This window comes from Oncorhynchus clarkii, chromosome 17, assembly GCF_045791955.1.
Source record: "Oncorhynchus clarkii lewisi isolate Uvic-CL-2024 chromosome 17, UVic_Ocla_1.0, whole genome shotgun sequence".
In the NCBI taxonomy this organism is placed as follows: Eukaryota; Metazoa; Chordata; class Actinopteri; order Salmoniformes; family Salmonidae; genus Oncorhynchus; species Oncorhynchus clarkii.
Genome location: NC_092163.1, coordinates 35,799,225 through 35,816,362, shown reverse-complemented (window position 1 = coordinate 35,816,362; position 17,138 = coordinate 35,799,225). Strand labels below are relative to the sequence as shown.

Sequence of the window (17,138 nt, the reverse complement as noted above, 5' to 3'; positions counted from 1 at the left end):
AAACATTGTGTCATGGTCCCCCGGACGTTTTTGTTTAGTTCCCAGCTTGTTCTGGGGACGTCCTTAAAGAAGTTTTTAGGACGTTGCCTGATGGTCCCAAAGATATGTTCTCCCCCAAAAAATGTAATCGTTTCATTACACATTTGTCACGTTCTGACCATCGTTCTTGTGTGTTTTCCTTGTTTTAGTGTTGGTCAGGACGTGAGCTGGGTGGGCATTCTATGTTGTGTGTCTGGTTTGTCTATTTCTATGTTTGGCCTGATATGGTTCTCAATCAGAGGCAAGTGTTAGTCATTGTCTCTGATTGGGAACCATATTTAGGTAGCCTGTTTTGTGTTGGGTTTTGTGGGTGATTGTTCCTGTCTTTGTGGCACCAGATAGGACTGTTTCGGGTTTTTTCACGGTTCTTGTTTTGTAGATTGTTGTATTTTCATCTTTATTAAAGATGTACAAAACTAACCACACTGCATTTTGGTCCGCCTCTCTTTCACCAGAAAACCGTTACAACATTACCCTTTGTAACTGGTGCTAAGCCCATCAACTACCTGATTAATGAAGGTAAAGGAATGTCATACGTGTACAAGCATGTAAAATATGCAATGCGCCTGTATAATCAGTTTTGTAGTTGCAAAAAATATTTGCAGACATGACAGTAAATGCAACAACACTAGCAAGCAGGTACTGTAATGTGTGAATGAATACAATACTGCAAACATGTAACTTGATATGTTAACAGTTTGCGACCGGTGAATCGTCTATGAATCAAAAGTACCTTTGCCTTTCTCAAATCGGTTTCGGCACTAATTTAGGACTAGCCTGTACCAAAATTGTTGTAGTTACGACGTAATTGAGGGAGCCGTGTAGCTGCAATATGGGCAAATGTGACTAAGCAACAGGATAGATAGTAGACAGTAGCAGCATGGTGTGTGTGGCATCAGTATGCATGTGTGCGCGTGCAATGTATGTGTGTGTTGGGATGTCTGTGTGAGTGTGTGGGTAGAGTCCATTCTTAAGGGAACGTTCTCTCAAGTTGTGGGAACATTTGGGAACCATTGCTTCAACAAGAGTTTGAATAAACAAAAAATACTGCTGAAATTTACAGTACAGTACATAAACATATCTTACTCTTTTGCACTGTATGTGCAGCAGGTACTATACTGGACACGCACTCTCACAATCCTCTCGGGGGGGCAGGCGTGGGAGATGTGTGTGACTGACACTCAGATACTCTGCATGCTCCAATTGTGTGGGGCAGATCGATATGATAACGCTTGCAAGGGATGCAAGCGATGGGCTGCAAACAATCCGATTCATCTTTTGTCTGAGTGAATTTGCCAAAGACTTGACATGTCCAAGCACATCTTCTCAACACATTTTAAGATGTTTCCATAATGTGATCGGGTTTGTAATATTTGACATCTGGCACTTGTTTGGGAAGCATATGCATTGTAACAACATGAATGAAAAGGGCACAGAGGTCAACATAAAAAAAAAGCTTGACTTGACATCTGTAACAAGAATACAGTTTCGGGCATCTGGAAGGTATAAGCTCCCACACACACACTGATAGATATGTACAGTATTTTGTATAAGAGCAATGCATAGATGTTGTATAATATAATTGAAGAGACAAGACGGATGACAACCACATTGTAATGGGCAAAGAATGCCATAAACCTTATCTCACAGTCTGGTTGTTATCAGATGCTTTACTTGTGCCTTGGTCTGTTTAGGAGATGGAGATGGTTGTGAAATGGGATGATGAGGGCAGGGGAAATGTCTTTCATGTCCTCCTTATCACCACGATAGGCAGGATATAGGGTATGGCCACAGCTGCTTGTTAGCCTTGCCCTCAACCTAGGCCTTGTTTGTTGACACTTGGGGCGGATGGAGTTGCACAGAGAGAAACAGAGCTGTTCAAACATATTTTGTGATGAGACACTTGTATGTTGAATTCTTTTATGCTCGCTTTTGTTTTAACCCTAAGAACGGAGACCCAACCAAATGCATGTCATGCTCCAGGGAAAACCGTAGAAAGAGAGGAGTTGGTGAGAAGAACAGTGTTGACCCATGTTCCTTGAAGCCTTCCACAAATCTGCTTGCAGAGGTCTAGCTCCCTCAATCCAACTAAAATGACACACCTATTGTGGAGTAAGAGATAGCTCCCCTTGCATGTAGTGAACCTGGGGCCTGTTACACCAAAGAAAACATGTTCTTGAACTAGCTGTCAAAGTGAACTGGACCAGCCATCTAACAGGCTGAACCAGTTCACTTTAGGACAGGTTACGTACTGTAGTCTGTCTGACCATCCATGCTTTTGGGCCATGCTTTAGGCGAAGGCCAAACTTTACCCTTCAATCGATGTCAAAACGAATGTGTTTTCCACTGATACCCCTGCAGAAAGTGTTTTTATCACTTGTGCATTATGTGTTGGTGCTACATGTTGCTTTTAAATCAGATTGTTTTGTTTCAATGTGTGGGATTTGCAAAGGACCACATCATGCAGTGACAAAACAATTACTGAGAATAACGCAAAAGCATCGACCTAGCAACCTAATCTCAACTCCGGCCCCATTGAACATAATTCCCTTTGATTTCATTTGCAGGGCCACTGCAGAAACCCAAATGGCATACATCTTAAATGGAAGACTCACAACGTAATGGAAAGCGCTGATCTCTACAACTCAAAATCACTGATTTGATACCCTGACATAAGGCGATCAAACGGACTATGGTTTAGACTAGACGTTCAACAATGTCAAGAACCAAGAGAAAAGGAAAACAACCAGCCTATCCTTTGTTCATTCGGCCAACGTACGCCTCCCTCCGATTATCTTTTATCTGATTCCACACTTAATGAAAACCTTGTCACCTCTCACCTGATCACCAGCTTGCTAAGTGAAGGACCCTGCCCCGATCCTCAAAAGCTTATATTGTACATAAGCTGAGTATTGTAAAAGCAACTCAGCAATAGGGCCTGAGTTTAGACAGGTGTTTCTATTAGGTCATTCAACCCCTGCACATGGGATACATGCTGAGAATTGTAATAGACCTTTGGCTATGCATTTCTGAGGTACACGTTAGTATTAGCTTTGATGGTGATAATGATAGCATGGTGCTAACTAACGCCTGCAAGACGTTTTTGGACAAGGTCATCAGATAGAAGCAGTCAAAAGACCTGCTCGTTTCGTTTCCCACACTATTGGAATGAGACACACCTCTGCCAAGCATCCAACAGCTTATGTAAAATACATATATTTTTCCAACGGCTCAGCCGATTGTGTTCCGTCATATGTCAGTGGACTCATGGGGAAGAATGCAAACTTGTTACTACAGCCACAAGGCATGATGGAAAAAAAGACAGCAAGCAGCCTACAAAGTTCTAAAAAGCAGTTGTCATTGTATGATTTATGTCGTGTCCTGAGGCATCGAAAGAGCTATGATGATGCAAGTCAACTTGCCAGTGAATTACCAGCAGTATGTCATATTATGCTTTAAAATAAAGCTGTTAAACAAGATTTACAATTTAATGGCCTTGTACATATGTCTTGCTCCTTGTGTAACTCAATGACTTTAGTAGACCGCCACACGCAGTTGTTAGTTAAGTGGAAATGCTAAATGATTGGCGCACAAGTTGAGACAAGGCATAGATTTATGAACGAGTTAGTTGGCTACAAGACAAAAAGAAGTTGGCAAGGAAATTTAATGGAAGGTTTAAAGTGAGTTAGTACATGTCTTTTATGATCTCTACACAAATTGCAATTAGTGATACTTAGTCCACCTATTATGGACTAAGAGACAGCTCCCCTTGTATGTAGCGAGCCTGTTTTCCAGGCCCTAGTATGCCCATTGTCATCCTAGGGCCTGTTACACCATCGATAACAGGCTCTTGACCCAGCTGTTAAAGTAAACTGGTATAGCCAGCTGAGAGCCTGGTGGTTTAAAGTGAGTTTGTGCGTGCATGCGGCTTGTATGATGGTCCACGTCGAATACACAAATTGCAATTCGAATGTCGTGGTCATCGAGTGGTTCTTCAATTGACGTTCCTTGATTGCTCGCGCCCTCTCCTCTCGTCCTTCTCAAAGCGCAATGGAAGAGGGTGATCAACTCTGAATCTTCTGGAACAATGTGTTCTGAGAAGGATGCAAGATTCTGTAGTGAGAACTAACCCTGTCCTTCACCTCCGCCTGCATGAATTGTACAGTATACCATAACATTTTCTAAATGCGTACTTTAGCATGTGCTAAAGGCCACAGTGCACAGGAAATCATATAAAACTTTACTGACCTGAAATGAGTATTGAATGAAGGTAAAATGGAGTACTTTATATGTTGTACTCTGGAGCTGGGTTTCCCAAATTTGGTCCTGCCCCCCCCAGCTTTAGTGATACCACCCACTTTTTGTAGGCACATACCTGTTCCCCACTGCCCTAAACACCTCTTGTGTAACCTGTGCCCCCCTCCACCCTAAAACACATCAAATCCATTGTGTATGTGCTTAACACAAAATCCTACATATTGATTTTACAATTAAACTATCATCACTTTGTTTGCAATAAAATGTAAATATACATTGTTTGCAAACGTTGTTTGCAAACATTGTGGCAAACGCAACTCAAACAGAAATTAACTATTCCATTGGCATACTACAAGTGCATGATTTATGCCAGTTTCTAGTTGAGTTAGAGGAATCTAATAAGCCCTTAAGTACACCGCAAAGCATGTTGTGCAGTGTTGAAATATTTCTTGTTTCGAGTCATAACAAAAAAATTAATCTGTGGAATACACACAAATGTTGTGAGAAAAAAAACGCAGGTAAACAGTGGCGTTCATTGACATTTGACAAGTCGTCAGGAATGCATGACCTTAAAACATTTAGCATTATAAAGATGACAATACTAGATACTGCAGGATTCATCATTATGCATTAATTGGTCTCTCTGGTTTCTCCCACTGCTAAGTCACATGAAATGTCAAATGCAGGCCCAGTTTGGGCTTGTCAGAGGCTGCAGAATGAACTGTGGATCCAGTGTACTAATGAGCGCAATTGTTGGTTGTGCTTAACTCACTCTGACAGTACATGATGACACATTTTCCATGTTAAGAGTGAGAGAGAGCGAGAGACCTTCATCTAAAATGTATCTAAAAAAATACATTCTCATCAATCTACACACAATACCCTATATTGACAAAGCAAAAACAGGTTTTTAGAAGTGTTAGCAAATGTATTAAAAATAAACAAAATAACTTCTTTACATAAGTATTCAGACCCTTTGCTATGAGACTCGAAACTGACTTCAGGTGCTTCCTGTTTCCATTGATCATCCTTGAGATTTTTCTACAACTTGATTAGAGTCCACCTGTGGTAAATTCAATTGATTGGACATTATTTGGAAAGGCACACACATGTCTAAATAAGGTCCACAGTTGACAGTGCATGTCAGAGTAAAATCCAAGCAATGAGGTCAAAGGAATTATCTGTAGAGCTCCGAGACCGGATTGTGTCGAGGCACAGATCTGGGGAAGGATACCAAAATATTTCTGCAGCATTGACGGTCCCTAAGAACAGTGGCCTCTATCATGTTTAAATGGAAGAAGTCTGGAACCACCAAGACTCTTCCTAGAGCTGGCCGCCCGGCCAAACTGTGCAATCGGGAGAGAAGGGTCTTGGTCAGGGAGGTGACCAAAAACCCGATGGTCACTCTCACAGAGCTCCAGAGTTCCTCGTGGATATGGGATAACCTTCCAGAAGGACAACCATCTCTGCAGCACTCTACAATCAGGCCTAAAAGGCACATGACAGCCGGCTTGGAGTTTGCCAAAAGGCACTTAAAGACTCTTAGACCATAAGAAACAAGCTTCTCTGGTCTGATGAAACCAAGATTGTTTTCCCTTTGTATTATGGGGTACTGTGTGTAGATTGATGAGCATTTATTTTTATTTCATCCATTTTAGGATAAGGCTGTAACGTAACAAAATGTGGTCAAATTCGGAAATACTTTCTGAATGCACTATATGTTGGTCACTGAAACCTTAAGAAAAGGTAGGGGCGTTGATCAGACAACCAGTCAGTATCTGGTGTGGCCATAATTTGCCTAATGTGGTGTAACACATCTCCTTCGCATAAAGTTAATCAGGCTGTTGATTGTAGCCTATGGAATGTTGTCCCACTCCTCTTCAATGGCTGTGCGAAGTTTCTGGATTTTGGCTGGATCTGGAACACGCTGTCGTACATGCCGATCCAGAGCATCCTAAACATACTCAATGGGTGACATGTCTGGTGAGTATGCAGGGCATGGACAAACTGGGACATGTTCAGCTTCCAGGAATTGTGTACAAATCCTTGCGACATGGGGCCGTGCACTATCATGCTGAAACATGAGGTGATGGCGGCGGATGAAAGGCACGTCAACGGGCCTCAGGATCTCATCACGGTATCTCTTTGCATTCAAATTGCCATCAATAAAATGCAATTGTGTTCATTGTCCGTAGTTTATGCCTGCCCATACCATAACCCCCCGTCACCATTGGGCACGTTGTTCACAATCTTGACATCAGCAAACCGCTAACACACACAACGCCATACACTGTGTCTGCCATCTGCCTGGTACAGTTGAAACCAGGATTCATCCGTGAAGAGCACACTTTTCCAGCGTGCCAGTGGCCATCGAAGTTGAGCATTTACCCACTGAAGTCGGTTACGGCGTCGAACTGCAGTCAGGTCAAGACCCTGGTGAGGACAACGAGCAGGCAGATGAGCTTCCCTGAGAAGGCTTCTGACATTTTGTGCAGAAATTCTTCAGTTGTGCAAACCCACAGTTGTCCCGGTGGCTGGTCTCAGACAATCCTGCTGGTGAAGAAGCCAGATGTGGATATCCTGGGCTGGCGTGATAACACGTGGTCTGCAGTTGTGTGGCCGGTTGGACGTATTGCCAAATTCTCTAAAATGACATTGGAGGCAGCTTATGGTAGAGAAATTAACATTCAATTATTTGGCACCAGCTCTGGTGGACATTCCTGCAGTTAGCATGCAAATTGCACACTCCCTCAAAACTTGAGACATCTGTGGCATCGTGTTGTGTGACAAAACTGTACATTTTAGAGTGGCCTTTTATTGTCCCCTGCACAAGGTGCACCTGTGTAAAGACCATGCTGTTTTATCATCTTCTTGATGTGCCACACCTGTCAGGTGGATTATCTTGACAAAGGAGAAATGCTCACTAACAGGGATGTAAACAAATGTATGTGCAACATTTGAGAGAAATAAGCTTTATTTGTGCGTATGGAGAATTTCTGGGATCTTTTATTCCAGCTCATGACCAACAATTTACATGTTGTGTTCGTGTGTGTTTGATCTCATCCATGCGCCTGTGTGTGCGCGCATGTCTTTCTGATGGATTTGTGTTGTCGCGTGTGTCTATGGAGGGTGTGGTTAGAATGTGTTTGGTTGATTGCACAAGTGGAGGTTGGAGAGTGACATGCTTCAGGCCAGTACCTGTCTATCAAGACTGATGGCTTGATCACCTTCTGCATTTTTGCAGCTGCACTCTGCTATGCTATGCTCCTTGTTATTATAAACCTCTGTCTATCATTCTGATCTCTTATACAAACGTGTCCCTTTTCGTGTTTTGATCTTTCCCCCGTCTCCATTGACAACTATAGAATCTTCATTCTATACTTTGAAAATGCTGTTGTTGAATGACATGGACACATTTCATGAAATTGTCCCTTTTGGTGTGCGAATAACAGAATCCACCTATAAAATGACTCTTATGGACACTCATAGAATAAATATGTCACAGCACATAAAGAGTTTGTTTTTTCTCCAAGTACTTTAATGGGTCTCAGAGCAAGCAGAGAGAGAAACATGTGCCACAATGACACCTGCTGGTGACTCGAATGGACACTAGGGGTCGACTTTCAGGGGCCTTTTAAGGGAAATCTTACCCCCAACCTTTCACATTTACCATTTTAAAACAAACCCTTTGTGGGTAGAAAAAGTTACAGTTAGACTGAGGATACAGTTAGACTGCCTGTGATTCCAGGTGGATATATGTAGCCTGTTTGATATGTCACTGTTCTGTTCAGCAGGTAAATACACTAATAACCTGGCTAGAAAAGTGAAACTAGTGGAAGGGTGAAAGGTAGGTTGGAGATATATCTGCGACAGATAGATCCACAGTATGCTAATTACTCGGTCGCCCGCGATGACGAAATCTCCTCATTTGTCGCTCTCAGCCGCCTGTTCCTCGGCATGGTTGGACGCCGCATCAGAAGCCACATTCGAGGTCACCTCGGCATCATCGGTCTTGACTAAGGTGGTCTGGGATTTGTTGTTGGTGACAGTGGAACTGCTATTGACACTGACGCTGGCATCCATGTCTCTGCTAGTAGCCAGGCTGTTGCTGCCTCCCAGGCTGATACTGACATCCATGTCTCTGCTGGTGCCTTTGGCGCCTCCCAGGCTGATGCTGGTATCCACATCTCTGCTGGTAGTGCCTACCAGGTTGATGCTGCCAGGCAGGTCGAAGCTGCTGCCTATATGGCGGCTCTCATGGCCACTGACGTAAGTGCTGCTGCCGTAGCTGGTGCTGCTGACCTTGTATCCCCCCGTTGAGCCGCTGACATAGCTAGTGGTGCGACTGCTTTCCAGGGGGTAAGAGTTGTAGTTCGTTGCTAGAAGTGGAAATTAACATGTTGGGTTATTGGAGTATACATGGATTTGTGTTATTTATGTACAATGTACATGTGTTTAATGTATTTCTATTATTTTGATTCATTATTATAGATTTTTTTAAATGATTATTTATTACAAAAAACACAAGGAAGCAGTAACATTAAGGTATTAGAACATGAAGGACAAACAATACAGCATCAAGACACTACCAAACGTGTATCAGTCTTTCCGCAACAGAGTCATCCTTATGTGTGAGGGTGCGTGTGCATGATAGTGATATAACATATATGTCATGGTTTCCTTTTCCATGATCACAATCTTGTGAAACCCGAACCCTCCGAGATCCCCCCACAGTTCCCCAATACCCAATAGCTGTCCCTCAACAACCCCTCCCACAGCCCCCCCCCCCCCCCCGAAGAGAAAAAAAAGTTATAATACAATTCATTCCATTCCCCACCCCCAAGAACCCCCACAATGCACCAACAACCAAGCGAATGAACTAAAGAGAAAAAAGGAAAAGACAGAAGAAAACAGCAAACAACAATGCAAAAATAATAATAATAATAATACATTTAAAACAAAGGATATTAAGGACAACTGAAATCATGACAGCAATGCCAACTGTATATGCTTGTGTTCTTGTATGTGTTTATTTGAATGAGAGTGTGTGTATATGCATGTGTACAAACACCTGCACGGCATCAGCCTCAGGCAAACCGGCATTAGTTGTAAAAACACTGCCACTTAGTGTCATTCAAATGTACTTTTATTATGTTTTATTTAGACTTTTTTCCCCCTTTATCTTTTGAACATCATTCTCTCTCTCTCACACAGCAACTCCACTCCCACTTGTCTCCAATTCCACATACCAACCCTCAGCTTCCCTCAGCCCATCTATCTCTGCTGGCCACCCACTTCGTGTTTCTACACAACACATATCTTTCAACTATGCTGTGATGTTTAACGTACAATTTCAATCTATCTAATCGAATAGAATCTACAGATTACGTGTTGAAGATAAATACTTTTACTGTGTTTAATGTATTTGATACCCTTCCACTCATTCCTCTTATGGACTCTTATGGACACCCATATCATGAGCCATTATCACAAGTCTGTCCTCCCCAATTAAGGTGCGACGAACCTTCTGTGATGTACATTAATAAGTATTAAGCAACAGGTGAAACAGCATAGCTGTGGTATGTAAGGGCATTCACTTACAAGAAGACTGTTTGGAGATGTTGACCGACTTGATTCCATTCACCAGCCTGGGGAGGGGAGAGGAGAGGAGAGGAGAGGAGAGGAGAGGAGAGGAGAGGGATATGTTCAGTGAGCAAATTAACTCATTGGTCATCATCAAATTCTCCTAATCTTAGAGTTTCATGCCTGAATGCTTTCCTCCTTACTTACTGTGACTAATCAATAAGAACATGGCCTCAAGTCTCGTACCTGCTCTCCTCTCCTTCCAGCAGCTTCCTGTAGGTGGCGATCTCAATATCCAGGGCCAGTTTGACGTTCAACAGCTCCTGGTACTGGCGTACTTGCATGGTCATATCCTGCTTGGCTCTCTGCAGGGCCACCTCAAGGTCAATAATGCGAAGCCTGGCGTCCTTCACCGCCAGCTCACCACGCTCCTCCGCCTCAGCGATCTGGTTCTCCAGGTGGCCGCGCTGTTTTCAGGCAAACAATGTTTTTATGCATGTTCCTATTGGTAGATGTTGGTTACCGTACAACTGAATAGGAGAGACAGTCTAGGCACACCAATGGTGTTATATAAAAATACACTGAGATACATATTTACTGAGAGACGTAATGTGGCACTCACCTGACCCTTCATCTTGTCAATTTCAGACTGATATCTCATGATTTTGCGGTTGATATCTGCGATCTCTACCTTGGTGTTTTTCAGATTGTCCTCATAGTTGGTGGCTGACACCTGCATCTGTTCATACTGTTACAGAGACAAAATCACGTTACTGTCACCAGCCAAAATATAGAGACATAACAGTGAAGTCATCCATCAATGCTAGCCTCTAGCTAGCAGTGTGGATACCTGAGACATTCCATTGACTCCATTCCAGCCATTATTATAAGCCGTCCTCCCCTCAACAGCCTCCACTCCTATCCACACTAGCATGCCGTTTAGGCATTGGGCATCCATTCTCAGTGATATGCTAGTATGGACATTGGAGCATAGCCAGTATTGAATCTCGGAAAGGTCAGGATGGCGAGAATGGTTTCAGGGGTCTCACGGGAGAAGGGACTTACTTTCTGCGTATACCAGGTCTCGGCCTCAGCTCTGCTGCGGTTGGCGATGTCCTCGTACTGGGCGCGCACTTCAGACACGATGGAGTCCATGTCCAGGTTACGGCTGTTGTCCATCTCCACCACAACAGAGGTGTCCTTGATCTGGCCCTGCAGCTCACGCAGCTCCTGAAGAACCAATAGAGGATGGAGAGAAGCCTTTAGATTTCAGAAAGCATCTACTCTTCACACAAGGTATTCAAAATCCAATGGAATCTACAGCATAGGCTTAGGCCAGGGGTCTCCAACCTTTTCTACGATGTCGCAAGCTACACATGTTTTTCTCGCTTTCAAATAGGTACATTCTTCTCTTCTCCTCTCCTAAGCAACTCTTTCCCGGGTCCTTAGTGTACAAGAGAAAGTAGTACACTACGTTTTCTGTCAATATACCTGGTAAAATGATGGTTAACAAAAAACACTTAGGGGGCCACTATGAAGTCAGTGATATATTTGCAAAATGTTGTTTTATATTTTTCCTGGTTTTATATTTTTGGGGGGTTTTAACTCTTAAAATTACAATTGTTTATAGAGAAACACTGAAATTGAATGTTCTGAGTAAATGTCAATATCATTGCTTAAATAAACTTTTTTTTAAATGTATTTTTGAGTGTAATTCCCCATTAATTGCGCATCTGGACCTTTAATTGTGCATCTAGTGTGCCATCTAATGTGTCTGTCTAGTGATGGTTCTGTACTGTTGCTGCTCGTTTCATGGAAAAATTAGAAAATAACAGATACAAATGACGAACTTTCTCACGATACACTTCTGCCAGGTAAGCCTACTTTTCCATTAACAGTATTTCTGTCAACGCACAAGACAGTTATCACATCAGCTGGCTCTAGTGATGGAATTCAGTCTTTTCTGTGCGCCGGCTCATTTGGCTCGATTCACCTAAAATAGTAAATCTCTAATTGAAATTCTAAAACATTGCCTACCATTATGTCAGATTGTGAAATATGAGTTCAAAACATTTTTACCTGACAAACTTATTAGATGGCCTGCAAAAAAAAAATGTGACAACTGAATTAAGCTCTCTCCTCACTATATTGTTCCTGCACTGAGGAATTATCATCCTCAAATAATGTTTTTGTAACATATCCACTGATAGCTGCTAATGAAGCAATAGTAAAAGTACGCTAATCAGGGAGCCAAATGAACGGCTCTTTCACATATGCGATTCGGTTCCCGATGTTCAACAAAAAGAGCCGACTGGCTACACACAGAGTGATAGACAAATACCCGCACCACACAGGCGGAAAGGAACAATAACGCTGGGAATCAATTGCCAGATATTGTTTTAGGTTTGGCTTTGTAAGCTAATATTGGCTAACCAGGGGTGGGATAACGTCAAGTTTCGTTGGTTAAATAGTACCTGGGAGCTTGCAGTGTGATACTTGTGAGAATTGCTTATGACATTTTGCAGTGGAACACATGAAAATTGCATGTACTTTCAGAATTGTGGGTGGTCTTTGAGTTACTGGTAGCTACTGGTAGCTTGCGATTGACCTGTTGGAGATCTCTGAGCTAGACTTTCAAATGTTTTCTGTCAGTCACTCCCATTGCAATATAGACATGGTACATTACGGCGTCATAGATAGTCCTGAGGAATTCAATCTCATCAGTAAGACAGTCCAGCTTGGCCTCCAGCTCCGTCTTGACGATGTAGGCAGCATCTACATCCTGAGAAAGCATAGCAGAACATACCTGGTTCATGTACTTTTCTACTTTTCTATTTTTTTAAAGTTGTGGTTAAGCAACAATGAGGGGAGGGGCTTGTAGAATTATTGAGTCTACTGACCTTCTTGAGGAGAACAAAGTTGTTTTCAGACTCGGTACGCTTGTTGATCTCATCCTCATACCTGAGAATAGAGCAAGCCCGTCAATCAAACAAGAAACATTGCTGACAAGCTTAAAGTGAAAGAACATTTAGGATTAAAGATTTATTCAATCAAAAAGAAAAGTTCCTTGAAATCATAACACTGTATTTGAGACTCAGATGTGGGTCCCTCCTAGTCAAAATGGTTTAAATAGAACTATACAACTTACACTACTTTTAAGCGAAGAAAGTAGTTCAATAATAATCCAATTTTGGTGAACTACCCCTTTAACTTTTAATGTCAAACCCACTCACTTGTTCTTGAAGTCCTCAACCAGGCCCTGCATGTTCTTCAGCTCCCCCTCCAGCTTCATCTTCTCGTTGCCTAGACCATCAAGCTGTCTGCGCAGGTTGGAGATGTAGGCCTCAAACATGGCGTCGATGTTGGAGCGGGTGGTGGTCTGGTCCTGCAGGAGACCCCACTTGGTCTCCAGCATCTTGTTCTGCTGCTCCAGGAAACGCACCTGCAGGGACAAAAGGGAAATGGTCAGTGTCATTGACTGAAACTTGTGAATGACAGGATGAAGGAAGGAAGGGATGGCCGAGTGAGAGAGAAAGGAAGGGTGGATGGATGGAAGGCACAAACAAACAAATGAATGAATGGATGGATTAATTCATGTATGAATTAATGTGCATATACTATAAATGAATGGATGGAGCAAACGTGTGAATGTATGTATAGACTAAAGAATGGCCAACAAACAAATGTGTCATTGAAGCAGAGTACCGTGTTTCAGCACGATGTGGCACTCTTTCTCAATCAAAGTTACACATATGATTCATGTTGTTCCAAGTGCTTTTTGACCTCATGCCCCTGGGTGGGGTTCCACTCAAACACAAGCATGGAGGAGAGAACAGAGGAGGTGTGTATCGCTAAGGTGTGGAGGAGTGGTCGACGAGTGGTCAAATGTTAATCTGGCGGTAAACATAACTGATTTATGACAGTTATGTTTTATGACTGATTTATGACAATTATGTTTTTAGGACTGATTTATGACAGTTAGAAATTAAATTATTTGATTCTTTACAAATAAGGGACCCTTGAAGCATGTAATCGCTGTAGTTGACAGTTGATAAGCCGTGCAGGAATGGGCTGATTTTTCTGACAGTGAACCTGCCATGTCCTGTTTGAGTGTGTGGGCCACAATGGCACATTGAGCAGAGAGGATCCTGTGAACAAGAAAATCTATAGTAGCCTACAGAATCTACAAACAACAAAGTGTCCCCACATATCGTTTTGTGGATTTAAGAGTCAGTAGCTAATGCTAGAAGGGGTTTCCAAACAACAAACTCTGTATTCATACAACCAACCTCATCTTGTGCCTCTGGCCCTATTTCTGTCTCCACCCATCTTTCCACTCTTTCTTTTACAGTAAAAGGGTCAGGGCAAGAGGGTTTTCGGTTGATAACCAAGTTTGCATTTCATATTCTTGCATGCCTAAATAGGGCCCAATTAGTCATATAATCTATTTCCATAGTTTTGTTCACAATGTACGTTCAGTTTTGTGCACAATGTTTCACACAATGGTTATAGCTAACATTTAAAAAAATCCTTAACAGATAACCGAAATCACAAGAGAATCTGCCCCTTCCCAAAGGCCAAGTTAATACAAACCAGACATGGGTCAGGTATTTCACTGTTCACTGTTCACAGCTTCAGTGTGTGAAAGTACTTGGAATGCACTATGCATTTGACTCTGGTGTGATTGGAACTCATGAGAAACTGACCTTATCGATGAAGGACGCGAAGCGGTTGTTGAGGGTCTTGATCTGCTCCTTCTCGTGGGTGCGGACCACCTGGATGTTGGGGTCGATCTCCAGGTTCAGGGGGGCCAGCAGGCTCTTGTTCACCTGAATAGCGGTGATCGGAGGGGGACCCACACATGTCATCTTCCCACCCCCCATCCCCATACCACCCCCCATTTCCATACCACCGCCAACACCCATGCCCGCATACCCAAACTCCATCCCGCCCCCTCTTTGCCCAGTCCCTCCAGCCACGTACCCCCCAACTACCCTATAGCCACCTGCTGCCACACCCCCGGCGCTGCTGCCAACACCCCCATAAGAGCTGCGGACGCTGTAGCTCTGTTGTCTGGCTCCGCCGCCATAGCCGTTGCTGGAGTTGCTGCTGAAGTTTTGAGACCCCAGGCCTGCAGAGGAGGACCTCAAAGAGTAGCTGGTGCTCTTCACAGCTCTGGTGGACATGATGACTTAGGTTTTAGCAAGTGCTACAGTAGGTGGTCTGTAGAGCCTGGGAGATTCGCTGCAGAGAGAGAGAGAGACTCGTGCAGATGGAGCTCACTGTTCCCTGGCCCTCTTTTTATCTGGAAAGGGGAGGGACCGAGGGACATTATGATTGGCTAGCATGCAGTAGGGGAGCGCAGAATGGAGGAATGCTGGAGGTAATAGAATATAATCATGTTACACATTTACAGCGCACAAAGTGAATTTGAGAGAGTACAAAACTTACATAACAGGGATTGGAGCTGCTTTTCCTTATTTGCAGCATTATGTGCTGTCATAATGATATTCTGACTATTCGTATAATAATGTATTTATGTTAGAGTCTCAATGCAGTTGACCAGTGCAGAATGCATTCTTTGCATCATGAAAAACCTCTTCAAAATTCCTAATAAATTGTACAAAAACAAAGTCCAGTTCTGGGAATGGGCTCTTGTTATATGATTGCTATTGAACTTGGTGCTTGGCATCATCATGAACAGTTTGTCACCATTAACAATGTACCTTGCTGCAGCAGGCATTTTGCATGTGAAAAAAGTAACTTTCTGTATTAGTGAGCTAACATACTGTATATAGTGCAAAGATATTCCATGAGTAATATTCTCCCAAAATCAAGAGGCATATTTCAATATGACCAATGAGCAGCCAAGGAATCTTGCACAGACAGGCTGCACTTGTAAGCCAGGCCTTCTATACACACCCTTTTCCCCTGAACCACGAAAAGCAGTCAATTACCCGTATTCATAAAGTGTCCCAGAGTAGGAATGCCTTTTAGACTATAATGGATAAAGATTATATGGACAGGTGTGATCTGACCCTAGATCAGCACTCGTTTTATAGATACTGGCCAGACATCTGTACCTGGAAGTCAGATCCTGTACAAGTTGTCGTTCTTGTACCTGCCAATTTCTTTAAAGTACGGTATATACTGTATCTTTACCTCCGGGCTTCACTTCTTCTAGTGTTGACACTGTGATTGACTAGAATAAGACACACACTGTACTTCAATGGGAATAATGCGATTCGGTTGATTAATAGTTAGCAGTTAGAGCAGCGGTGTCGACTGTTGACCCAGACATGAAGCATGTGTGTGGACGTGGCTGTGTAGGTGTTTTACAGGCTTGTTGCTAAGTAACACATGTTAACCCATGGGAAAGGCTTATCAGAATTGAACTGCTGGGTTGAAGAGATAAATAAGGTCTGTCATGCAATGAACTCAATAACTCACCCCAGTGAAGTCAGTTGGGGGGAAATGATATAGTATTTAATTTTTTCATTTCATTTGTTTGAGTCATTTTGACTGATCTGATCGAGTAGTAAATCAGCATTGTTCAGTTTATCCCATGTATTGGAAACTTTAACTCCATTTGTAAACAGTCCCAAAGTTGCACTGTGAAGAGCTTACACCATTGGAGCCTTATCTGGCTCAAGCATTACCATATTTGTCAAAGTGACCAATGACCTATTGTTCAACACAGTCATCACTAAACAAACAAAAACAGCTGTATTTCTCGAATCTTATCGACCTTAATAACTGACATATATGGGATAAAATCTCTCTTGTCCTCTGGGTGAAATCACTGTGTTCCTCATCTATTGTCAGAGACCTGAAGTAAATTTAAGAGACACCCTTTTGACATCTGACCCTCTCGCCCCGAAGCCTCCAGAGACGAGAGATGTTTTGGTTTGTGTGCGTCGGTCTTCAAATGCGACACATAAAGATTGGAATGTGCTGAGATAAACACGTACATGCGATGAGTGGGTGAGGGTTGGAGGGGCAGAAGACAACGATTTGCCGCTGAGAAGAAACAGACCCTCTTTAGAAAGAGAGAGGTTGACCTCGAGTTGTATGGGGCTGCTGTTCCGAATAATCCTAAGGGCGTGGCGATATGGGTTGCATAATTGCGCTACAGGCATCTTCCTGCCACCTACATCTGTGTCTGAAGTTTAGTCAACACTAGGGCAACGATTTTAGCATCCCATAAAAACAATTGGACGGGTCCAAGTACGCCTGCCCGTTTGCACCTAGACTGCCAC

At 42.9% G+C, this 17,138-nt stretch overlaps 1 protein-coding gene across 1 annotated transcript; it reads right to left on the bottom strand.

The window, feature by feature from the left end:
- Nucleotides 1-7,812: 7,812 nt before the first annotated feature.
- Nucleotides 7,813-17,138, bottom strand: LOC139370749 (keratin, type II cytoskeletal 8-like). The gene is made up of 9 exons (XM_071110437.1): nt 14,586-17,138; nt 13,113-13,321; nt 12,780-12,840; nt 12,566-12,661; nt 10,945-11,109; nt 10,502-10,627; nt 10,126-10,346; nt 9,898-9,944; nt 7,813-8,675 (listed from the first exon to the last, which is right to left on the bottom strand). Exons 1-9 carry the CDS (start codon nt 15,063-15,065, stop codon nt 8,221-8,223), a joined length of 1,860 nt encoding a protein of 619 aa, XP_070966538.1. The 5' UTR covers nt 15,066-17,138; the 3' UTR covers nt 7,813-8,220.